This window comes from Stegodyphus dumicola, chromosome X2 (assembly GCF_044657685.1).
Source record: "Stegodyphus dumicola isolate Sdum_Otavi_A_Nest chromosome X2, ASM4465768v1".
In the NCBI taxonomy this organism is placed as follows: domain Eukaryota; kingdom Metazoa; phylum Arthropoda; class Arachnida; order Araneae; family Eresidae; genus Stegodyphus; species Stegodyphus dumicola.
The window spans coordinates 95,078,421-95,104,645 of record NC_140781.1 but is presented as its reverse complement, the minus strand read 5'-3'; the positions used below and the strand labels follow the sequence as shown (position 1 = coordinate 95,104,645).

The 26,225-nt window shown below is 33.1% G+C and overlaps 1 protein-coding gene across 1 annotated transcript in view; it reads right to left on the bottom strand.

Annotated features, from left to right (window-relative positions):
- UbcE2M (NEDD8-conjugating enzyme UbcE2M) overlaps positions 1–25,934 on the bottom strand; it is a 71,793-nt gene extending 45,859 nt beyond the window's left edge. Inside the window, exon 1 of the mRNA XM_085809774.1 lies at positions 25,730–25,934. Within this exon, the coding sequence (XP_085665900.1) occupies positions 25,730–25,835 (106 nt within the window). The 5' untranslated portion in view covers positions 25,836–25,934. The remainder of the gene's footprint in view (positions 1–25,729) is intronic.
- Positions 25,935–26,225: the final 291 nt, after the last annotated feature.

The following is a 26,225-nucleotide window of genomic DNA, read 5'->3' as shown; positions in this document are numbered from 1 at the left end:
TTTATTTCTATTATTATATGCATTAAATATATTGTTTTATTTATGCTCTTATTTATTTAAATTTTTCCCACAAAAAAGTTTGAAAATTATATAATACTAATTTAAAGCATATCCTGTACATATATATTTGAATTTAACAAACATTCTCTATTCGTAAAAAGCAAATTTAAAGTTAATTAAATTTAAATGAAATTTAATGCAAACAAAGAAATGATTAATTATTGCTGTGCAAGTATCAAAATCCATGAATAAATATATAATTCCAAAAATTTATTAATCCTTAAAAAATTTATAAAAATGCATAAGTGAATAATGGGATAGATTATTAATCCTAAAAAAATTATAAAAATGCATAAGTGAATAATAGGATAGATTATTAATCCTAAAAAAATTATAAAAATGCATAAGTGAATAATAGGATAAATAAATTTTTGGAATTATATATTTATTCATGGATTTTGATACTTGCACTTGATTTACATATGCTCTCAGAATTTAAATGATATTGTATATTAGTTCGCAGCAATAATTAATCCTTTATTTGTTTGCATTAAATTTCATTTAAATTTAATTAACTTTTAATTTTTACGAATAGAAAATGTTTGTTAAATTCAAATTTCATTCCTTGCAGCAATGGCGCAAGAGAATTATTTAAATTAAATTTATTTTGAAACCCTGCAGATATATAATATATATATATATATATATATATATATATTCGTTTCACTTTTATGTGAATGTATATACATGTGCTCAGACTTTGGGATGTTTACGACTCTAAACTTTCATTCCAATTAACATGAAACAGTATTAATGCCCTAAACATTTTTTTAACAAAAAATTACTATAATAATTGCTTTTAAATTCAGTCCTCTCCTGCAGAAGCGCAGGAATTAATTAATTAAATATTTCCATTTTCTTTACCTAATGTGTGTATATATAAAGAGAAAAATCTTATTTTTATAACTTCTTGTATAAAAAGAGATATGAATTAAAAATGTTTAAATTAAAAATAATATTTTATGGATTATGTATAAAATATAACTGCCCATAGTGCATTTTAAAACAAACGAGATTTCTAATAAATTATCCAGCTATGACCCTGAAGTCAGCGGTATACAAGCATAGCAAATTTTGCTTAAATATTGTGAACCTTTCCTTACAGTTGCTCTGTACTTTTAAAGTACCAACTATTTTTTAATCCCTTTAACTTTTTTATTTTATGTTATTTATTTGTTTACTTTTTCACTAACAGTACATTTTAGTTTTAATAATATATATATTATTTCATAATATTTAAGGCTTCTAGAAACACAAAATTTTTTTTAAAAATTTATGTCAGCTTCTATGGAATTCATGATGTTCATAATATGCATTATAACCTTACTTATCTAAAATTCCATATCAAATCCAAAACAAACAATACTCTCTTAAGCGGGGAAAATTCAGATGTTCAGCGTCGTAACTCGCGAACTGCTTGCGCCAAAATCTTACAGTGACACCTTGCGGCGGAAAATGAAAATATTTTACGCATACGCAGCAGTGGAAACGTTTGTACGGATGCCGTAGGCGTGCCTTCAATTGACGCAACGCGTTCGTACGCAGTAGTGGAAACGAGCCTTTAAGGGCTAGAGTTAATGCAAAGCGCCTTCAAACAATTAATGCAAACACCACACCAGACGCTGACCTATTACTATTTCTAACAGAATGTATACAAATATTCTACATTCGAAAACAAATTTTTCAACATTAGATTTGCTAAGGGCCTACCTACAGATTCCTGTTAATGAAGCTGATATTCCAAAGACCATTATCTTAACACCTTTTAGACTTCTCAAATTTCTTTATATGACATTTGGTTGACACTGGTTCCAAAGGTTTAAGAACATTGAACTGGGAGGCTTAGACTTTGTGTTCTGATATCTGGATGGCATTATTGTTGCTTCTCCAGATGTAGAAACAAATGAAAAAATCTTGATTTGTTCATCAGAAGGCTCAATAACTATGGACTGACAATAAACATTGCAAAATGCAAATTTGGTCTGAGCTTAAGTTAAATTTTTAGGTTATGAAATATCAACAGAAGGAATCAAACCTCTTCCATCAAATGCTAACAGAATGAAACAATATTCTAAACCAGAATCCTTCACAAGCTTACCCAGATTTTTACGAATGGTAAACTTTTGCCACCGCTCCATACCAAACTGCAACTATCATTGCCAATCTTTCTTAAAGGAACAATGAAAGATATGAATTATATGAATTAGGTTTACCTTTCCACTCTGATGAAAAGTTGACTCATCACTGAACATGATCAAGAAAGTCATCTTCCCACTCAAACAACTCACACGCAAAGTTAAAATGCACACCATAGTCATTGCTTTAAAGCATGTACTTACTAGTAACCAGTATAAGCACATGTGTAAACATTTTTTTAAAACCTTCCAAAATGTTGTCTTTGGCAAGTGAAGTTTATGAACTGATTTCCAAACAGATTTCTTAGGACTACAAAGGAAGGATGCTCTGACATGGTTCACATCCTCTACAGAAACGCTTGGTCATCTCGTGTGTTTTCTTTACAACCACGTTAGGTCATTTTGAATTGCCTATACCATTGGCACAGTGGTGTAGCTAGGGCGGGGCAAGGGAGGACATTTGTCCCCGGGTGCAGCATCCAGGCGGTGCCAAATTGATGTTACAAAACTTTTTAATGAAATGCTTTCCATTCTTGGCACACAGAAAGGGGCATAAATTCTCCCAGTTGACCATGGGAGCTGGAATCCTAGCTACGTCACTGCATTGGCAGATGTTTTTGCTACATGGGGATCACAAACTTTAAATAAAATACATGCTGAATTTTAATTACAGATTCATTCTTAGCAAAATCGCAGACCATAAAACCCTTTTATGCTCAAGAGTCACCATTTTGCTTATATAGTGCTGCAAGCGAGAAAACAACAAAGCAGCACTCACATACATACTTATCTAAAACTGTTTGAGTTGAAACTTATCAGCTTTCATTTAAGCATGGCTTGTTTAGCAAAAGGGAAGAAGCAGGATTTAACTGAATTAGCGGAGAGACTAAGTGCAGTGATAGAGGAAAATTTTAGAATTTCTGAGGATACGTACTGCTATTATCACTAGTTCCACGTCTGACGCGGAGTTTATGAAAGAATGTTTCAACCACGTCATCAATGATAGGAAAGAAATAGAAAAAGAACAGCGTGTTGAGAGAAAGAAAATGAACGGCTGTTTGAACTGCAGAAATTACAATTACAATCTAGTATTACTGCTAGTAGAGTGGAGTCTGCAACAGTGTCTTCTTCTCTATGTCTAAATTAGAATTGATGGTAAAAGTATATTTACGGGTACCCCTTGGCGAAAATTGGCGGTACATGGACACCGAGTTTGTGCAATTCTTTGACTTGCTATTTTGGCTTGTGTAGTGGCAATTTTTGAGCTAAAAATTGCTGCTACGCAAAGTTAAAATAAAAAGACAAATAATTGCACAAACTCGGTATTCATGCACACATCGACCTATTTTCACTTCAAAAAACATCAGAGAATTCCACAAACTTGGCATTGCACACTCCCTTGATTTTATCCATTTACACATCGACCTATTTTCACTTCAAAAAAATCATCAGAGCAATTGCAAAAACTAGGTATTGGGAATTCCCTTGACTCTGTCCATGTACACATCGAACTATATTCACTTCAAAGGAGCAGCCAACAAAAAAATATATAATCTCAATAAACTACATTTTAAATCAAACAATGAAATAACATAAAAAAAGGAAATTCATCTTTTCACTACACAAAGGAAATATCCACTTACCTTATTTACAAATTAATATGTTTTCAGTCAAACAAAATTCCTAAAATTACCTGAACTAGAATCTGTATACCGGCATCACCACATAAATTCACAAAATAAGAGTAAAAAATATCCTCCGTAATGCCGTTCCGACGTTCAACCATACGCATTTCCTTTCTACAAACAGGACACTTAATAATGGCTACTAAGTAAACCTTCATTTCCACACCAGTCAAGTAATGCTCTTTTCCTCTTTCTTTCCAAAGCATACAGAAACTTCAAATTAATCTTACCACATTCAGCCAGTTTACCGTCTGGCAGGCACAAAACAAGCAATATACTTCCTAACCAACACACATACAAGCCCTTACAAATTTACAGCAATCATGCAACCGATTACATCATAATAGGGTTTCTATAACATTCAACTACTCAGGCTACCATAAATGAAACAACTTGGCAATAAATGAAATAACTTTGCGATAATACAAGGGGTAACCTTCTCTCTACTCTAACCGAATTGAATAATTCCTAATTTTGATCCTAAAACAGTCGATATGAGTTTATTTCTCGACTTCTTCGAGAAGCAATTAACCCCTCTGAAGGTACCAGTTTCAAAATAGGTTGTCTATCTTGTTGGTCTACTGCCAACAAATGTTACAAAAAATCTGATGACGAGGCTTAGGATTATCAGAAAATTAAATTCTCTTAAAAAATACTACTTCAAATTGAGTGCTGAGAAATTTCAACAACTGTTTACCCAAAATAAGAAAGTTCCTGAAAAAACACCTGGACAGACATTTATTTTGACTTACAAAACTACTATTTCGATGGGTGGCTTAGAGAATCAGAGCCACAGCGTTTAAGCAGTTAAAGAATTTGATACTGGCAGATCAGATTAAAAAGAAAGCCCCCTCCAGATTATAAAGAACAGTTTTTGGATAACCGGAGTGAGTGGAACAACCCATTTTAGTTTGCTGACAAATGAGATCTGTATAAAGAAGTTAGACATGTACGAAATAAAAACATTAATAAGGAAATCTCTAAATTTCAACAAGACTGTCCCCAAAATTGTAGAGGTAATTCTCAACATACTAAAAACGCGTCATCAAGAGATAATGCAAAGAATGAAGATATTATAAATATTAATAATATTGTAAATTTATAATATAATAAACTTAGAAATAATCCACCCATTTACATACACTGTTCAAAGTCTTTAACAATAACCTAATTCATATTTTATATAGGATTAGACAGTTATTTTTGACCAAGAAAATATTTTGAGTAATTTTTTCTTATTTTATGTTTGCTGGGGTTTCTGTCACCTTGCTGTTGTTTTTGTTGCGACTTACCTCATTTGTCTGAACTAACATCAGATCAAATCCACGAATTATACTGTGGCTAGAAGTGCAATAAAAATGAAAAGATTAAAAGAAATGAAGCTTTAATAGTGATTACTTTTTTTAAAAAAATTGTTATTCTTAAAATATCTGTCAAGGTAGGTTCCGCAAAGAGACCTAAATTTTCAGTTTGAAATGGTATCAAAACATGAACTTTTTCACTGACACTTAGTATTGACTGCTTATTGCTTGTTCATTGCCAATGTCTGGTGTCGGCTTGTGTGTGTTAGATGTGTTTTCCACTTTTTTTAATATTAAATAAAGTTGGTTTTAACTGTTAGCTGAAGTCTGTGCCTTTCTACTGATGGAGTCTAATGGCGATAAACCATCACCATATTTTGGTGACCTAAAGAAAGACCTGCACTGCATACATTGTGGCTACACCTGCTTTGAAGACCGGTTTTGATTTTATCCATGGTCTTGTATGGAAGATGATTTCCAGTTATAAAATCTTGTGGTCCAGAACTTATCCAAATGAAGTATGCTACAGTTTTACGTGCTGCTGGAGAAAGTTTTTGAGCAACCTAGGTGGATTCTGTGATTTCACTGTGGTACTGTGTTAGTACGAATGATTCTTAAGAACATTTTGGTGAATATTTTCATCAAATTGTGTATTGATACTGAAACTGGTTTACCTTTTTAAAGTATTGGTTTTCTGAATGCGGGTATGATTAAATTATTTTTTCATATTATTGTTTTTTAGTGTTTAAGTGTTTTTCAAGTTTAATTGAATTTTTGAATTAAGTATTAAAGATTTTAAGTGTATTTTTTTAAGGAAAATATTTTTTTACCACGCATTTTTTGTCTCCACTGCAGTCTGTTTTTCCTTATTAATAATGTGTACAGTATATTTTTACTAGGTGACTATTTTACTTACAGATGTGTAATACATCTTCTATCTTTTTATACCATTCGTTAGTACTGATATTTATCTAGTGTTTCAAATTAGAATCATATATCTTTTCTGAACTTAATAGTCATGTTGAGTAAGGAAAATTCTACTGATGATTTTGCAACTGAAAATATAGCAGCTACACAGGTACTGCAAAACTCAGCAATAATATATAATCTATTCTGGCTGCTCTCAGTGAAGATGATTTGAGTAAATTGGCTATGGTCGCCGACAAGATTACTCAATTCACATCTCACTCTTATATGAATACGGCTATCATAAAATCTCAGCCAAGTGAATCCGCTCTAATTTGTCTGGAACTCCAGGTAGTGTAACTGACAAAGCAAGTTAGAGAGTTAACCTCTGCCTTAGGACGCAATTCTCGGAGTCCTAAGTGTAATTTTTGGCATTCATACCGACATGGTAGGTACCACGAACACACTAATCGTTACAACCAGCGAACAGATGACCTTTATCCTATAAATTTAGGCAAGGGTACAAGTAAATGGCAGTCTCTGTGTTCGTTTTGTAAAGTGGGAAATGTCAAATCGCTTGTTGGCCAAGGTGGTGATTGCAGGGTGAATCATATACTTTTGGCCGACGCCTAGTGAAAATTAAAATATTTGGGTGGATGTGTTGGTTTTACAAAAAACTATGCTCAGTGTTCTAAGCCTTCTAATTATTTGGCTTTGTTCACCCCAAATGAAACTAAGATTCCCACATTTAGCATTGAACATCTTACTTTGGATTTAAATTTACATTGCATATTCACTGACTTATTCGCTGTTGCATATTTAAATTAGGAAATTTTGGGTTCTTATTTCTTTAAAAAATAAGGATTACTTGCTGATCTTGCTAATAATTGCCTTATCGATTCAAGGACTGGTTTGTTATCCCGCGGCAAATTGTTTATGAGTTTATTTGATTTAGGCATACCTGTCTTCTTGGTAACTCTAGATTTGATAAATTACTAGCTGAGTATCCTGAACTCACTATATCTTCTTATGTAAGCAACAATAATCAAACTTCAACAATTTTTTATTATAATGAAGGACCCCCAGTGTTTCCCAAACACTGTCATTTGTTGCCAGATTTACTCAAGGCGGCACGAAAGAAGTTTGAGCAACTTATGTCACAGGGAATCATTCAGCCATCCAAAAGTGCTTTGGTCAGCCCTCTTCACATGGTCCATAAGGCTAATAGTGACTTATAGACTAACAGCATTCAAGTAGTTGTAGTCATCGCAAGGGACTACAACTACTTGAATGCTGTGACTAATCTTCACCGGTATCCTGCACCCCAAATTCAGGACAATACACAGATTTTTTCTGGACAAAATGTTTTTTCAGTACTTGATTTGGTTAGTGTTAGGGTGTACTATCAAAAACCTGTTAACCCAGAAGATGTGCCTAAAACAGATGTGGCTACGCTGTTTGGATTATCTGAGGTCCTTAAAACCCTGCTTGATTTGTGAAACACAGGCAAAACATTCCAAAGATTTATTCAAGTACTTTATGGCTTACACTTCTGTGTTCCTTACATTGATGATTTGCATGTGGCTTCAGCAAATGAAGATGAGCATGAAAGCCACCTCTGTTCGATTTTTGATTGCAAAAAAAAAAAAAAAAAAAAAAAAAAAAAAAATACAGGTTAAAACTGAGCCTTCTAAATGTGTTCTGGGAAAGTCATTGGTATCATTTCTTTACTGTTTAATTACCCCTTCAAGTGTTTGACCTTTTCCTTAAAAAAACTGCGATAATTCCTAATGTTTTTAAACCTGCAATAATGTCTGAAGTAAAGAGGTTTTTGACAATGTTGAATTTTTATCAATGATTTTTACTAAAGCTCTGTTTCTCTTTTAAAAGGTTCTCAGATGAAAGGTAAATATTAAAGTCTTTAACAGTGTAAACAACTGTGCCTTTGAAAAATGCAAAACTGATCTAAAAAATTCAGTCGCACTTGGTTACCATGCCCCACACCAGCAGTTGTCATTGATGATCAATGCCTCAGATGTGGCTATTGGAGCTGTTTTTGCACTCGCAACTAGTGATGAGTCGGTACTACCGACTCGGGTATTTTGTAACGGGTAATGAAAATCGGTACATCCAAGAACCCGTTACTTCAGTACCGAAATCGGTACTTTTCGGTATTTGTTACTTCTGTACTGAAACAGGTACTTTTTGGTATTTGTTACTTCTGTACCGAAACAGGCACTTTTCGGTATTCGTTACTTCTGTCCCGAAACGGGTACTTTCGGTACTCGTTACTTCTGTACTGAAACGGGTGCTTTTCGGTACTCGTTACTTCTGTACTGAAACGGGTACTTTTCGGTATTCGTTACTACTGTACCGAAACGGGTGCTTTTCGGTATTCGTTATTGGAGGATCGATGTGGGTTCAGCTCACTTCGGTTTTGGTACGAGGACAGTAGTATCTGGTTGTATTTGCGAAATGGTGATATGCGCTCCTTGTGTCCATGAATGACCTTGAAATAGAGCATGGAATGGCAAACGTGAAAGGGAGGAATTTCCGTTCCGTTCGTCACGGAGACTAAAGTTTGAGATAGTATAATTAATTGCCTTTGTGTGCGTGGGAGGACGAGTGTGAAATAGTGGAAATTTTTCGAAAGGCTGTTCATTGTGTGTGTGGGGGGGAATAGTAGCAGTTGGAGTCACTGTCGCCGGCACTGCTCGCTTGTGATTGGTGTCGGTATAGTCAGGAGGGAAAGGGAGGGGAGCGCTAGATGATTAGCAATCCGAATTGTGCATGTTTTAATTTTTCATCGTTTGTAGGAGAAAAACTGTGTGGATGTGAAATGATTGATTTGGTAAGTTGCTGTTGTTGGATTGGTGAATGGAATCAACTACCAACTAGATAACTTCCTTTTCCTCAACATATTTTTAGCATAAATCATGAAAAATATTTTTCGTTTGCTTGCTTAATAGGGCAACGTAAATCATATGATTCTTTTTAAATAAATATGATCTTTTTTTATCCCGCTGTACCTACTTCAGAAAATGTCACAGCATTTAGTGGATCACTAAGCCAAACAACATAAAATACAGATGCAATTTTAAACTTTTCTAATGAAGAACAAAGATAACTGACCCACTTATGATAATTCTTCCCCCTTCTAAAAACAGATTTCTATCTTGCCAAAAACTAAACTTAGGTCACATGCCTAACGCAGGATTGTCAACGCCTGCTTTACCCCCCAGGACATGACGACGCTCCTCCGATAGGAAGAGAGGTAAACTTTGACCTGGCAGTCCGAATCTTCTTTTTTTTTTTTTTTTTTTTTTTTCACTCCCTCTGGAGCTTATTTGAGGGGGGGAAAACTATCGAATGGAACACCGGAAATTATCCAGACATGTTTATGTAAACATACATGTCCCTCCTCCCTTTTTTTCCTTTGCGTTTTTTTGCTCTTTCATGCCTGATTAATAGAATCATTAGGCGATATTGCACTTACCATTTACACATCATAGTGCTGATTTCAGAATTTGCAGCTGGAGTGAACAGTGGAAGTCGTTAATAGAATTTTTTTTATGCTTATCTGACGATGCTGATGACCATCTCCCAACTTCGTCACTTTCCCCATAAGATTCATTCTTGTCTCGTACTGGTGAGTATCGGTACGTTATAGAATTGCTTAGTCTCTATCAGTTTCTTACGCCTCAGAGAAAAAAAAAAAAAAAAAAAAGAATTACAAAATGTCTAGTAAGAAAAAGAAATTCAGCTTGGTTTCGCAGCACTTTTCCTATACTAATGAAGACGAAAAAGTTATGTGTGACATTTGTAAAGACCTTTTATCCATCAAAGGTGGTTCAACAGGAAATTTAAAAAAAAAAACATTTGCAAAGGAAGCATCCTTGTGTAAATCTGCACGAGAAACGCGCTTTGCCAAATCAAGATGTTGATGATATTGATGCCGCTCCAGCCCGTTCTGTCGTCACTAGCCCTGGAGATGGTGGGCAACCATGCACATCCCAGCAGACTACACAACTTATGGTAGACAACAGTGCTTGTGATATTATCGGTGTATTTTCACAAAAATCCCAGTCCAGCATAATGCAGTTTGTCCAGAGAAATATGATGGATGTACATGAAAAAAAAAGTAATCGATCGCGCACTGATCAAAATGGTATATAAGGATTTACAACCAATAAGTATCATGGAAAATGAGGGATTCCGAGAATACTCAAAGGCTTTGAATTCAACCTATTCCTTACCTTCACGGAAAACGGTTTCTAAATCTTTGCTTCCTGCTGCTTATGAAGAAAAAAAAGAATAGTTTAAAAAACGTTCTTAGTGCTGTACAAAATATCTGTTTGACTGTAGACTGTTGGAGCAACCAAAAGGCTGAAAGTTATATGGCCATGACAGGCCATTTTATTGACGAACACATGCAAAGGAAAATGGTACTGATTGACTGCTCAATTTTTGATGAACGTTATTCAGCCAAAAATATTGCAGAAAATATCATATACATTTACCAACCTTATTTTCCGATGGAAAAAGTGTCTTTAATAGTGACTGACAATGTCAAAAATATGATTAACGCTGTCGACAGCGAACTAAAGTTAAAACATTTAGGATGCATTGCACACTCTCTCAATTTGGCTGTCACAAATTCTCTAAACGAGGTTAACGACCTTCTAACGAAAATTAGGTATATTGTGATAGTTTACAGAAGTAACATCGCTGCAAAAAATCTGCGAAAATATCTGTGCTCTAGCGAGGAGAGAAAAGACTTAAAAGTCATCTTAGATGTGAAGACTCGTTGGAACAGCACGTTTTATATGGTAAAACGTTTCCTTGAACTGAAAGACGCTATTCGTTCTACAGTGGGTTTGATGACCGACCCCCCCAGAGGCTCTTGATGTGCCAGAATGGGAAAGTGTCCAACATCTTTGTGACGTTTTTAAAGCTTTTGAAAAGGTGACTTGCGAGTTGAGTTCGTAAAAATACTTGTCAGCATCTATGGCGCCTGTGTTAATCGGCGGACTTCAAAAAATCTGTGAAAATCTGCTTAGTAAAAGTGTTAATGAACAAACAAGTACAAAATGTGGTACTAGTACTACAACGTGAATTGGGTAATAGATTTACAACTATCGATTCAAGAGAAGACATTGCTCAAGCCACTTTCCTTGACCCCCGAATAAAAAAATTGGGGCTCAAATGTGATGTTGCCAAAAAAATTGAAAGTGATATTATCTGCGAGTTATCAGTAGTTGCACAAACTACCCATAATCTTGTTGAGGATATGGAAGGGGATGATGAAGAGATAGACGAATCATCGGTTTGGTTCGAGTTTGAGAGTAAAGACTCTCGAACTTCATCAGCTCCTGCAGCAGACGCGGCGATCGACAAAGCTGCGGCAGAAGTGAAAAGATACCTGCAAGAGCCCATTCTTTCCAGGAAATCTGATCCACTGGAGTGGTGGGAAAAGAATAAAAATGTATTTCCTTATTTGTATGAATTATCATGGAAAAAATTAGGCCTTGTGGCTACTTCAGTGCCATGCAAAAGGGTGTTCTCTAAAGCTGGATTAATACTGAATGATCGGCAAAACTGTTTGAGTGGACAAAAGTTGAAACAACTAATTTTCTTACATTACAATTATAATATTTAATCATTTGTTGATCTTCTTAAAATTCCAACCTAAGTTCAGCTTAAAATGTTATTTCTATGTTTATTTTCGCTGCATTATTTTCAAAACTGTTTCTGGGAGTCAATTTTTTTATGCTTAATTTTTTGTTACATGTTTTAAGTGGTCTTTATAAAAAAATAGAAGGAATTAAATGCCCAAAATTTCCATAAAGTTAAAAAATTTGATACTTTTATAACGTTTTGCACAGCCTATCAAAGTTTTATTTGTTTTAATTAAATGAAATATTACTTCATTCAAATGTCAATTTCTTAAAAAAAAATATTATTTTGAAATTGTATTTAGATTATTAATATAATATAAAGTTCTACAGTTCTATTATTTACTTAGCTGTACTCACATATGTTAAGTTCTCATATAGTTGAAAGCATGCTATCTTATTTTCTAGTGTTTAAATCATCTTTAATTTAAATTTTTATATCGAATGTACTTATTGAATTCATATAATGCGATTTTACAAATATTTTTGTTGCTTTTTGCTGTTACAGCATTCAGATATTACGTTCTCGTAGTTTTAAAGACATGCTGCCTTATTTCCTAGTGTTAATAATCTTTCACTCAAAATTCTTACGTCGAATGAGCTTTGGCTGTAATTTGAGTTTTAAAAATATTTTTTACCATTCTGTTGCATTTTTGTGTTTACTGCATCCAGGTATTTCGCTCTCACAGTTTTAAACCCTTTGCTATCTTATTTTCTAGTGTTTTTAATAATCTTCAACTCAAAATTGTTATATTGAATGTGCTTTTTAAAATCATATTGTGCATTTTTAAAAATATTAACCATTTTGCTGAAATTTACTTATTACTGTAGTACATCCAAATATATTACATAATCTCACTTTTCAAAACATACCTCATTTTCTAGTGCTTTTGGTAATTCAAAATGGTAATCAAATATATATGTTTATGCAATTTTAAAATCATATTTTTTGTTTTTAAAAATATTTCTAATCATTTTGTTGTTTATTGTATGGTGCCAAATCTCCAAAAGTACAAATCTAACTCAAAATAAACCTAAATGTAATTTAAAAAGGAACAGTATAAACTTTTTTGTGGAAAAGCTCTTCAACCATGTGTATATGAATAAATGTGTAAATTTTATTTTATGAAAGTATTTTACAATTAAACACACAAGGTCATTTATGTTATATTTAATGTTTAAATTATCTTACTTTTTTATTCAGAATTTTTAATATATATAGGGGAGAGTAGAGAATAAGAGATTTTTCTTTTTTAAAATTTGGTAGCTTGAATAAGTTTTATTTTGCAGTGGTACTGAAGGTCATTATCTTATCTATAAGTGGGATAAAAGTTTGTGATTATTTTAATTTCTAGACCCTATGTAACCCTACGCCCTTTACTATCGAATTGAAGGTATTAAACGACTTCTGTGGTATGTTATTTATCCATATAAATAAAAAATATCATGTTAAAACAGATTGATCATTAAATTTCTGATATTTACTTAGGAAACTGCATCCTATCGGATTGCTACACAGCTAGTTATAGTTAATTTTCTATTTTAAATTTATTGAGACATTTTTACTCATAGTATAGTGTTGCATCAAAATTTCTATTTTCCGATTCTTTTTCCTTTGTTTCCCTCCAACAACACAACACAGCCGAAAAAACATAGTGTACTCTCCCTTCCTTCAATATCATACAAAGAAAATCTTCCGACGTTTTTCAAGTACGCAACTATGCTCATTTGGGGCTGTCCATAAATGATGTCACATTTTTCTGCAACATTTTGGACCCCCCGCCCCCTCTTTGTCACAAAGTGTCACACTTCAACGTACCCCCTACCCCCCTTTGTCACATGTCACGCAATATTACGTAAACGTATACTTGCAGTTCAAAAACGTAGCACTACGTTATAGATCATATTTCAGACTTTATTTTTAAATTTAAACTATATGTTTTAATGACATCTGTAAATATAACAATAATAATGATTCGTGCACTTATTTTGTATGAAATAAGAGAAAAGTTTACAGCAAAAAACATAATTAATACACAATAGCAATAAAATTACAATTTCTGCCGCTACCCTATTCTCAAAACCTACTCTGAATGCCTTTTTTTTTTTTTTTTTTTTGAAAGAAAGGAATGTAAGTAAAAAAAAAAATCACATGAAAGTTGCTTTCACCCCAATTAAGGAAATACCTTCAAATTTTGGTAATTTTAAAATAACTTCAAAATTCAATCTGCTGATTTTAAACATTTTTATTTTAATCAAAATATGTCACACTTCTTGTTACCCCCTCCCCCGCCTCGTCACAAACTGTCACAATTTCACTAACCCCCTCCTCCAAGCGTGACGTCATTTATGGACGACCCCTTTCACGAAATTGATAGAACACCCATCGATTTTGCTGCACCTGCACACAAGACACAACCGAAAGCGAAAATGTTTCCATCCATCCACTTCCCGTGCCACAATCCTCCCAACCTCCACTGGTCGTCAAAGACAATCTACACAAACCCAACACCAGAAACAACCCGCCGTGCTCTCCTGCTCCTCAGACACTTCCGTAGTTGACATGTTTTCTGATATTCAAAATCTTACTCCGTACAGATAAAATCAAACATGTGGTGACGTGGCAGAGTTCCTTCAGTGTACAAAATCGTTAGCTGCATATTTCGGTACTCCAAATCATTACTAGGGTACTCCGGTACAGCAAACCGTTACTAGGATACTGTGGTACAGCAAACCGTTACTCTGGTATTTCATTACTTCGGTACTCCAAATCGATACTTGGGTACTCGGTACTCGAAATCGGTTTTCGGTACTTTTCAAAGTAACAGTTACTTGAGTAACGGGTATTTTGTACCGGGTACTTGTCTGTACCCGTTACTCTTGTACCAGGTACAAGAATGTACCGAAGTTGCCCATCACTACTCGCAACGCAATAATAGCCTTCAGCCACTGGCCTTTTTCTATCAAAAATTGACTTCAGCAAAACTCAGTACAGTACAAGCAATAGCAAATTACTTGTTATCTACTGTGCTGTAAGGCATTTTCAACAATCTTGAGGGACAAGTTTTTACAATATATACAGATTATTGTCCTCTAATATTTCTGTTTAGAAAAAAAAGAAATAAAATCATATTCTGCATATGAATTACATTGCCCAATTCAGTGCCAACATATAACATGTTCCTAGGCCAGAAAATACTGCGGCAGATACATTCTCACGAATTACTGCTATCTCACGAATACTGATACTATTCTCACAAATATCTGGATATCACAAGTTATGCACAGATTGCTGAATTTCAACATGATGATCGTGAACTGATCTGTTGTCCACCAAAAGTAGCTCATTAAAACTACAAAAGATGGAATTGTCTCTTGGGATAAATATATATTATGATGCAAGTAGTGACAAGAATACGTCTCTTTGTTCCCAGCCAACTCCAGACAGCAGTATTTGATTCACTCCATGGACTTTCTCATCCAAGTATATGACCGACCAAAAAATCCAAGTATATGACCGACTTCTTTCTCGTTTTGTTTGGCCTTCTAAGTCAAAGGATTGTGCTTGTATCGACTGCCTGAAGTTCAAATTTATACATCATACTCATAGTCTATTCCAGTCCTCTGCTGTACTTAGTCAACGTTTTAAGTATGTGAATTTGGATATAGCAAGGCCTCTGCCTCCCTCGGAACGATACTCCTACCTTTCAACGCTCAGCAACCGATTTTCCCAATGGTCAGAAGCAATGCTAGTGAAAGATATTTCGGCTAAAACTGTTGCTCAAATGGTTTTCACCTACTGGATTGCTAGGTTTGGAGTTCCCATAAGTATTGATCAGGGCCGACAATTTGAGTTGTGCATGTTCACTATTAATAAACTTCTTGATATTCAGTGAACTTGGACTACCCCATAACACTCTGAAACGAATGGATTACTTGAGAGATTCCACCACTCACTAAAACAGGCATTGATGTATCATAATAATGCATACTGGATGGTGAGTCTTTCAATTGTGTTTCTCAGTCTTCAATCAACTAACAAATAAAATCTGGATGGAACCTGCTCGGAAATGTTACATGGAACTACTATTCGCCTTCCTGCAGAGATTTTGCAACCTAAGCAAGTTTCTAATTCTGTTGATCCTACTTCATTTTTACAGAAACTGTGTGAGGAAATGGCAGAAATGTCTCCAGTGTGCACATCAACCTTGTGTTAATGAGAGATAATTTGTATTGCAGTAGTGGCATCATTCATCTTTGCTGTGCTCACAATAGCCAGAGTATAAAATCACGGACTTTTTTGCCAAGACTCACTGATGACTTCTTGCTTTTATTGCCTGTTCATTGCCAATGTATGGTGTCAGCTCATTTGTGTTAATGTTAAATGTTTAACCTTTTGCAAGATGTGCTTTCCTTTTTGTAATGTTAAATAAAGTTGATTTTAACTATCAGCTGAAGTTTGTGCCTTCTACTGACCTTCTGATTGAATCCAATAGTGATAAACCATTGCCGTAATCTCAACAACTATATTAACATACATTAACTATATTATATATAAATATGTATACACCATGACTTCCTTATATGGAATATTAAAATATACACAGTTTTTCCCGCATTTCATGTATACTTATTTCCTCGAATTTTATTACATATACATTTCTCGTCCAATTAATTCAGTTCTCATTTTGTGGAAAGGCAAAAATAAATAAAAACTCAAATTATCTTCATTAAAAATTGAAAGATATAGAAAAACATAAAACATCTAATACAGTTAAAATAATTTTTACAATTCAAATTTCTATGCAAAAAAGATTTTTTTTGGAGCACAAAACTAAAACTTTCTTTTCGGTTCCACTTGGCAAAACGACACTGAAGGTGCAGAAAGATTTAATTCACTATTCTGCTAAGCAAATGCAAACAAATAGGGCTGCTATGGTAAGAAAAATTAGACAGTTGTTGACAATTCTACAATTATTGCATGCAGATTAACTAAAGGTATAAAAACCTTAATCGAAAGATAAGAACAAGATAATGCAATCATTTTTAAAGCAAAAAAATGCACAATTTACCAACATATAAAAATAATAATAATAATAATAATAAAGCAGCTCGCGGAGCCGAGTAACAGAGTGGGTATATATATATAAATACAAAACAAATTTTTTTAAACAAAATATAAACATGCCTAGTATTTTTGCACATTAAGCTGCTGAAAAATATCAGTAAAGACATAAAGTAAGAACTTTAGAACTAATTTTTCAAAGACCAAAACTTGAAATTCATAATTAATAAATTTAAAAAAACTATAAATGGAACAAAAATTTTAAAATATGTTAAAGCTAAAACTTTTAAACAAGCAATACCCCAAATAAAAAAAAATATTTTGAAATTTACAGAAAAAAGAACATAACAGAAGAGGAATTCAATCAACCTCAATGCCACTTCGTCGGACGGGGGGGGGGGGGGGAGAGAGAGGAACATTGAAATCAATTGAAATTGCTCGTTAAAAATTTTTGGTTTTAACAATTTTTAAATTCTTTGTTGCATTTATAAGATATTTTGAAATTTATTAAGAATTTCAATTTTTGGTCTTTGTGAAGAATTAGTTCTAAATTTCTTACTTTATGTCTTTACATATACAATACAAAGTCTGTAATCCAGACGTCCATTATCTGGAATGATCAATAATCCGGGCCTCAAAGCCGCAAACTTCTTTTTGTTATGCTTTACACATGTGCGTAATGCGTTTACGCATGCACGTTAAATGTTTACGCATGCGCATTTAGCATAAAAACAAAGCAACTTAAACAACATATATAGAAATATTTAATAAAACAAATAAATATTAAACTTTTTTTTGTAAATTTTGATATCCTTTAGATCATAATTGCTCTTTATTTAATAAATTATGGTTTTATATTTTTAGCTGTATAATTTCTGCATGCCATCTTACCAGATTTAAATTGATGATCTATTGATGATTCTTTCTACACCATATATAGCCACAAAAATGCTGCAATCTGAAGAATTGACAGGAGGTGAGAATGGAAGAATGGGATGTTTGTTCTTTCTGAAATGGAAGGTTTATTGCAGAAGGAATCATTTCTTCAATGAAGAAAAGAGAAACTAATTTGCTAGACAATGAGATCTTGCTATGTTCAATATATGGAGATCCGAAACACCAAATTTTCTTGGATAATGAACAAATTAAAAAGGCAAAGAAAGTCATCTATGAACTTTCATTAAGAATGAAAGACTAATTTTTGGAATATTGTAACAGGTAGTTTGGCGACATTTTGGTAAGGCGATAAAGGTTACTAGCTAGGACTTTAGCAATAATCTGAGATGTACACAGTTCCAATCACAGATTATTTTGTCTCGGAGAAATGAGAGATCATGAGACATGTCATGTGACATTTATGGACGAATCAGTTCTTTAAGCCAAAAAGGGGGGGGGGGGGAATTTGCAAAAATATCTGCAGTACTTCATACCATTTTGTATGTTCAGCTTCATTCCATTTTGTATCTTGTGTGAAACAGTGTTGCTTAATATTTGGATCCCATGGCCCTCTCTAAAGTAAATTCTAAATTTTTATTGCATTTATGTGATCATCCAAGAGAGTTGCTTGAATGGTGTACAAGTGTAGGTTTAATTGCAGATAAGTATGAATGTCCAACATGAGGGAATGAAATGAGATTGTGTGAAAGGAAGGATATTACAGATAAGTTTGAATGGCGGTGCAAGAAATCTGGTGAAAATGGACAAGATTCTGAAGAAGATTAGGTAAGTTAGTATTTTTAATCATTTGAAGAGATTATTTTTATGCATTGTTCTAAATATAAGCAAAAATAAATTAATATGCTATTATTAGAAAAATTTTATTAGCAATAAATTAGTTTAAAGTTGTTAGCATAAATTTAGGTATTTTGCATAATGAAACTCGAAAGGCATACGAAACGAACGTGCGCCAAGATATATACATATATTGGTAAGAGAAAGTAAAGTTTGTGTGCAATGCAGTATGTTTGATTTTTACCTTAGCTACTCGTACTTGGGCCAAAGGTCTAATTCAGTAGTACTTTCTCTTTCAGGTACTGTCACCGTATGTTCCCGTTTCTTTTCTTATTGCCTAAATAGGTAAGTCTGATGATATTTAGGACTGTTGATGATTCTATGTAAGTTATCTCCTTTTCGATAATTCAGTGTTTTAATGTCTGTGAAGATTATTACTTTTTGGTTATGCTTAAGTTAAGCAAAATTATCCTATTTTATTAAATAAAGATTTCGTAGTTAATTTTTTGACTTATGATTCTTTAATGAAAACTGCGCCTGAGGAAACTTACTTAATACGCCTTCAGTGCTACTACACAAACCAACAAAGGATTATGAGACTGAATAGGGTAATTGCCTTGTAGAAATGCTTCTAAAAATACTGAAAAGTACTGAAAAATACTGAATATAAATTGTAAGATTAGTTGTAAGATTCCAAGGGCATAAAGTGTTAAAACTCTTAGTTGAAAATACTAGTTACAAAGTTTATAAGAATAATTGTAACAAATAATAATGTCTATTCTAAAAGAATCAATTTGTATAGAAAAGTTAACAGATGCAAATTATTCAGTGTGGAAATTTAAAATAGAACAACTTCTAATAAAAGAAGGTTTAGATGATGTTGTATTCGAAGAAAAACCGGAAACTGTTACTGATATTTGGTTAAAGAATGATCGTAAAGCTAAAGCTTTAATATGCGTAAACATTTCGGATTCGCAAATTATCCATGTTTTGCATAGTAAATCTGCAAAAGAAGTTTGGCAGAAGTTAAAATGTGTCCATGAACGTGTAAATTTAACAAACAAGTTATTTCTTCTTAGAAAACTATATTCAATTAGATATAATGAAAGTTCTAAAATGCAGGAACATATCAAAGGAGTACTAGAATTGGCTGAAAAGCTGCGTAGTATAGGTGAAGAAATTAAAGAAAATAACTTAATAGCAGTATTACTATGTTCTTTACCAAATTCATACAATTCCTTAATAACTGCAATAGAAAGTAAATCGGAAGCTGAATTGTTGCTAGAATATGTTAAAAACAAACTAATAGATGAGTATTGTAGACGTGTGGAAACTAAGAAAGTTCAAAAATACAATTCAGTTGCTTTAAAAAGTAAAAGCGAAAATAAATCAAAGCATGTTACACGATATTGTACTTATTGTAAGAGAAATAACCATACAATAAATGACTGTTTTCATTTAAAATGCAACGCTAGAACTTCCCCAAATACAGATGTAAATTACAGTAAAGTAAGAAATTATTCTCAAAATTATAAAATTAATGCATGCCAAATAGCAAATACGCAAAGTGTAGAAAACATAACAAAACTTAAAGAAAATAAGTATCTTAAAAGTATTGAAACTGAAAATTCGCAGATTTAGTTTAATCAAGTTCTAAAAGTGGAAAATAAACATGAAAACACGCAAACGCAAGAATGGGTTATCGACTCAGAAGCCTCAACTCATATGACGAGTGATAAGAATTTTTTCTCTCAGTTAAATGACTCTAATAAACAAATAGTAACTGTAGCCAATGGTGCTAAATAAAATTCTTATGGTATTGGTGAAAGCTATTTTAAAGTTCAAAACTTAAAGGGTCAGGTTACACAAATAAAATTAGAAAATGTATTGTATGTACCAGGTTTAGATAGTAATTTACTTTCTGTTCAATCTGTTACGAAAAGGTTGCATTGTTACATTTGATAGTAATAAGTGTTACACAAAGTGTAACAATATACTCGTAGCCGACGGCAACGCTCAGCAAGGTTTATATAAATTGACCGTAAACTCAATTCACGAGAAAGCATACTTAGCTAATGATGTTTCATGTTCTAATACGAACTGCATACTAAAATGGCATCAAAGATTAGGCCACAGAAATATAGATACCATAAAAACACTTGAGAAAAATGATTTGGCAGACTGCATTAAACTTGGCAAATGCACTCATAGTGTGGAATGTTCTACTTGTGTAAAAGCGAAACTAACTGAAAAATCTTATCCCAAAACTAGTTTTAGATCTAAAAATTCACTGGATTTAGTGCACACAGATGTGTGCGGGCCAATTGAAGTCAACAGCTTAAAAGAGAAAAGATATTTCGTAACTTTCATTGATGACTATTCGCATTATACTCAAATTTATTTTATTACTTCAAAAGATGTATTCGACAAGTAAGAATGAATGAAGTATTCGACAAACTTAAACAGTATGTTGCATTGACAACAAATAAATTTAGAAAGAAAATAAAGGTTCTCAGATCCGACAACGGTACAGAATACTGTAACGAAACTACTGAAAATTATTTGAAGAAGCTTGGTATTTTTCATCAAACTTCGGTTTCTTATTGTCCGGCACAGAACTGCATCGCAGAAAGGAATAATCGCTCTTTAATAGAAATGACAAAAGCTATGCTAATAAACTCTAAATTACCGAAAGGATTCTGGGCTGAAGCAGCTGCTACTGCCGCATATCTTCAAAATAGGTTACCAACTAAAGCCACAGATAAAACACCATATGAATTGTGGAATGGTAGAAAACCAAATTTAAGTCACTTACGAGTATTTGGCTGTAAAGCATTTTATTATGTAAACAAACAAAAACGGCGTAAATTCAACAACAAAGCTGAAGAAGGAATATTCGTAGGATACGATTTACGAAGTAAGGGATACAGGATTTATGTAGGTGGAAGGAAAATAATAGTAAGTAGAACTCTTAAATTTTCAGAAAACGCGTCTTTATCTGACAAACATGCAGAAAATAATGCTGAAGATTTAGAATCAATTCACTTCAATAACTCGCAAGAAGATGAAGAAAATAATGAAGAAACATCTCTTGGCGATGATTTTACAGAAGATTCAAAAAGTTCTGAAGAGTTAATTAAATGTGAAGAAAATGTAGAAAGAAGGGTTTCTAGTGGATCAACCAAAGGGGTCCCACTGGAAAGATTCTCTTATAAAGCAGAAGACGAAGAATCAATCTTACCTAAAAATAAAGATTCAGAAAGCTTTGAAGAAATTTTAAACTTACCAAAATGTGAACAAGAAGCTTGGAACAAGGCTATGCAAGAAGAAATACATTCTCTAAAAGAAAATGAAACCTATACACTTACAGAATTATCACCAGGAAAACATGCAGTAGGCAGCAAATGAGTGTTTAAGACAAAATATGATGAAACTCGTAAAAATATAAAATACAAAGCATGCTTAGTAGCCAAAGGATTTACTCAAAAATACGGCAGTGATTATGATGAAACGTTTTCAAAAGTAGTGAAACACACTATGATAAGAGTTTTCTTAGCATGGGCAGCATATGATAATGCCAAGGTACATCAACTAGATGTTAAAACAGCTTTTTTGTACGGCAACTTAAATGAAGAAATATATATGGAACAACCAGAAGAATTCGTGGTTCCGGAAGAAAGACATTAAGTTTGTAAATTACAGAAGTCGATTTATGGTCTCAAACAAGCAGCTAGGTACTGGAATGCAGAAATTGAAAATACATTGAAGAATCTTGGGTTCAGTCAAAGCAAAGCAGATCCGTGTCTTTTCACAAAAGTGGTTCGTGATAAAAGAATTAATTTAATAGTGTATGTTGATGACATCCTAATAAGTTCTACAGAAGAAGGACTAATTCTTCAAACAATTAATGATTTAAAGAAACGTTACCAAATAACGCATCTTGGTGAAGCTAAATATTTCTTAGGCATGGAAATAAATTGCAAGGAAGATGGAAGTTATCTCTTATCAAAGAAAAATAAAATAAATCAACTTGTCAAGCAATTTCAACTTGAAGAAGCGAAACCCGCTAGCACACCAATGGAAACAAACTATTATAACCTAAACAAGGAAGAAAATCTCCTAACTTCAAATGATAAATTTCGCCAAGCTATTGGAAGTCCTTTGTATATATCGTCTATCACAAGACCAGATATCACAGCTTCAACTCACATACTCAGCAGAAGGTGTAATAATCCACGTCAAAAGGACTGGAATGCTGTTAAAAGAATCATTAGATACTTAAACACGACAAAGAAACTATCCTTACAAATTTCGTCGAGTGAAGAACCTAATATTACAGTTTATTCAGATGCTGATTGGGGACAAGATATTGAAGATACAAAATCTACATCAGGAAGTGTTATTTTATTAGGAAAAAACTGTATTTCGTGGGTTTCAAGAAAACAAACTTGTGTTTCTTTATCCTCAGCAGAAGCTGAATATGTTGCACTATCGCAAGCTACGCAAGAACTATTATGGCTATTAAAATTAACAGAAGATTTCAATCTACCCCAAACTCTACTGATAAAGGTATTTGAAGATAATCAGTCTACTATAAGACTTGTAGAATCTGAAAAATTTAATTCACGCACAAAACATATTGATACAAAAGTTCATCATATATGCGACTTGAATAACACAGGAATAGTAAAACTTGCTTATCTTTCAACAGAGCAAATGGTTGCTGATATTATGACTAAACCAATTCCTAAAGCTAAATTTCAGTTTTGCAGGAATGAATTGCAATTGGTACGAGTTTCATTAGCAAAACAGGGGCAATGTTAGCATAAATTTAGGTATTTTGCATAATGAAACTCGAAAGGCATACGAAACGAACGTGCGCCAAGATATATATATATTGGCGAGAGAAAGTAAAGTTTGTGTGCAATGCAGTATATTTGACTTTCACCTTAGCTACTTGTACTTGGGCCAAAGGTCTAATTCAGTAGTACTTTCTCTCTCAGGTACTGTCAACGTATGTTCCTGTTTCTTTTCTTATTGCCTAAATAGGTAAGTCTGATGATATTTAGGACTGATGATGATTCTATGTAAGTTATCTCCTTTTCGATAATTCAGTGTTTTAATGTCTGTGAAGATTATTACTTTTTGGTTATGCTTAAGCTAAGCAAAATTATCCTATTTTATTAAGTAAAGATTTCGTAGTTAAATTTTTGACTTATGATTCTTTAATGAAAAGTGCGCCTAAGGAAACTTACTCAATACGCCTTCAGTGCTACTGCACAAACCAACAAAAGTAACTAAGATTTTAAGCTGATTTTTATTAATTTAATGTATATGTTTATTTATATTTTAATTAGCATTTTTTAATTTATTTATATTTTAATTAAATGGTTTGGTTTTGGTTTATTTAATTATGGCAAAGCTCACTAAGGCTATCTGCCTAAGGGGAGGGATGCCTTCGTGGAGGACTTTCTAAGGGAAACTGGCTCGTATACACGTTACACATGGGGAAAACCACGAAAACGCCCATGCAGCCAGCCCGTTCGCGGGATTCGAACCTCGGACCGAACTACCAGTGTTCAGCGACTTTACCGCTCGGCCGCTGGTGGGCTTCTTTAATTAAATGATAGTGATTTTGTACATTATGCGTTTGTAGCATTTTGGAATCTATTTCAATACAAGTCAACCTGCATTTGCAACCATATTTATTGTTTGCCTTTATAAATCCGCAGGTGACTTTTAGAATAGCCAATTTAGAGGGAAAAGAAAATTAATGTAATTTCTTGTATATTTTATACGTGCAAATGTTCATCCTTGGAAAGGATATATGCAAGCTGAACATATAAAAGCTTGCATAGTATACATACTTTTTAGCGATCAGGTAATTTCATATGTGTCCTTTTTACCGACTTCAAAGATTCACAAAATTTTCCTGCATTTTCATGCAAATTTTTCTAATTTATGAGAAAAATTATTTACATGTTTCATATATAAATTTGCTCTGTAAAAACAAATTTCTGTGCATGTTTGTTCATCTTCTTTCCGAAAAATTCCAATCGTGATTTTAGCTAATAAGCACTTAGAAAAAATTTCGCACCTAATCTTGGTCATGATTAAGCACTTTTGTTCCATAAAAGTTCTAGCATAAGCGTAATTCGGCTAGCAGATTGTTGGAAAAATTGTTGAGTAAAAAAACATGCCTTGAAAATGAAGAACTGGCATTAGAACCTGGTTACAACCTATAAAAGAAGCCTTATCTTACATCTGTGCTTCAGATTTAGGGGGGAAAAGTATAAAAGCATACAGACATGATACAATACTAATGGCAATAGTTTGGAACATCGCTTTACAGAGAATGAATGCCATCAGCAAATCCCTAAAATCAATTGCCTGCTTCCTGTTTAAAAAAACTGATTAAAATATTTGGCAAATTTTATTGCATAATTCTCTCATGCATATTTTTTTAACATAGAAAAAGGAGCAACTGCTTCTTTGATATTCGAAGAAAATAATCACAGGCTACAAAAAAAGTATTCTTCTTATATTCATCGACCTATTTTCACTTAAATAAAAGTCACAGAATTGCATAAAAATGGCATTGCACACTCCCTTGACTATCCATGTACACATTGACCTATTTTCATTTAAAAAGTCAAAGACAATTGACAAAAATCCAATTCTTCTTACTCGTGTAAAAAGCGCCAAACAAACGGCAATCAAATAAGTGGGCGATTCTGCACTTTAGCCCAAATTTCTTAATTCTGAATATGTAAACCGTATATTTAACTGAATTATATGGGCTTTATTTTCTCTGGAAAACAGGACATCTCTCTCTCTCGCATACCGAATTTCGGATCAGTTTCATTTTAGTCCCAATTACTTAAAACTTGTGACATCAATGTTTTCATACACTGATATATAAAGCTACCAATTATCAAATTCCTTGTAAAATAAGTTTTGACCATTTTTAACTTGTCACATTTGAATACATAGAAATGAAAAAAAAAAAAAAAAACAGTAGCAAAAGTTTTCTTCTTTAAGAAAATCAAAAGAAGCTTTATTAATGACCTAAGCGAAAAAAAAAATCTAATATTTTAACAGGGAATAATGGCTAAGAAAATTAACAACAAATCATTAAAAATTTTCACGAAATTTTATCATCTCAAAATACCTTTTGTTATTCGTAGCTGAGCTGCTGAAGCCCTTTTTTGGTTACTTGCTCTTCCAGTTGTTTCACCATCTTTTTTCTGTTGTTTTAAGGAGAATAATTTAATCATACTTAAAATTTTAAAAGACAAGTCATTTAACAACACTGCTGCCAATTCAAACTATGGTCAACTTGACTACGAAATCTCACACAGCCTGTCACTGAGATCCAGTATTGCCAAAAATAAAAGCCTTTTTTAACCCTAAAAATAATTCAAGTTCTTTTTTTTTTTTTTTTTTTTTTTTTTTTTTTTCCAAAAATCTCAAATATTTGGAACTTTCTCTAGTCTGTTCAAATTTCTGTGTTTCTTTTTTTTCTCTCTTTCTCTTTTCTGCAGATCTTACAAAATTTCCAGATTCAACGTACGATTTAAATAATTCACAACTCGCTTGAGGTCTCAATGGCAGCATCACCATGGATATAGTAATACAGACGGAGCATGCCAAGTCTTTGAACATGC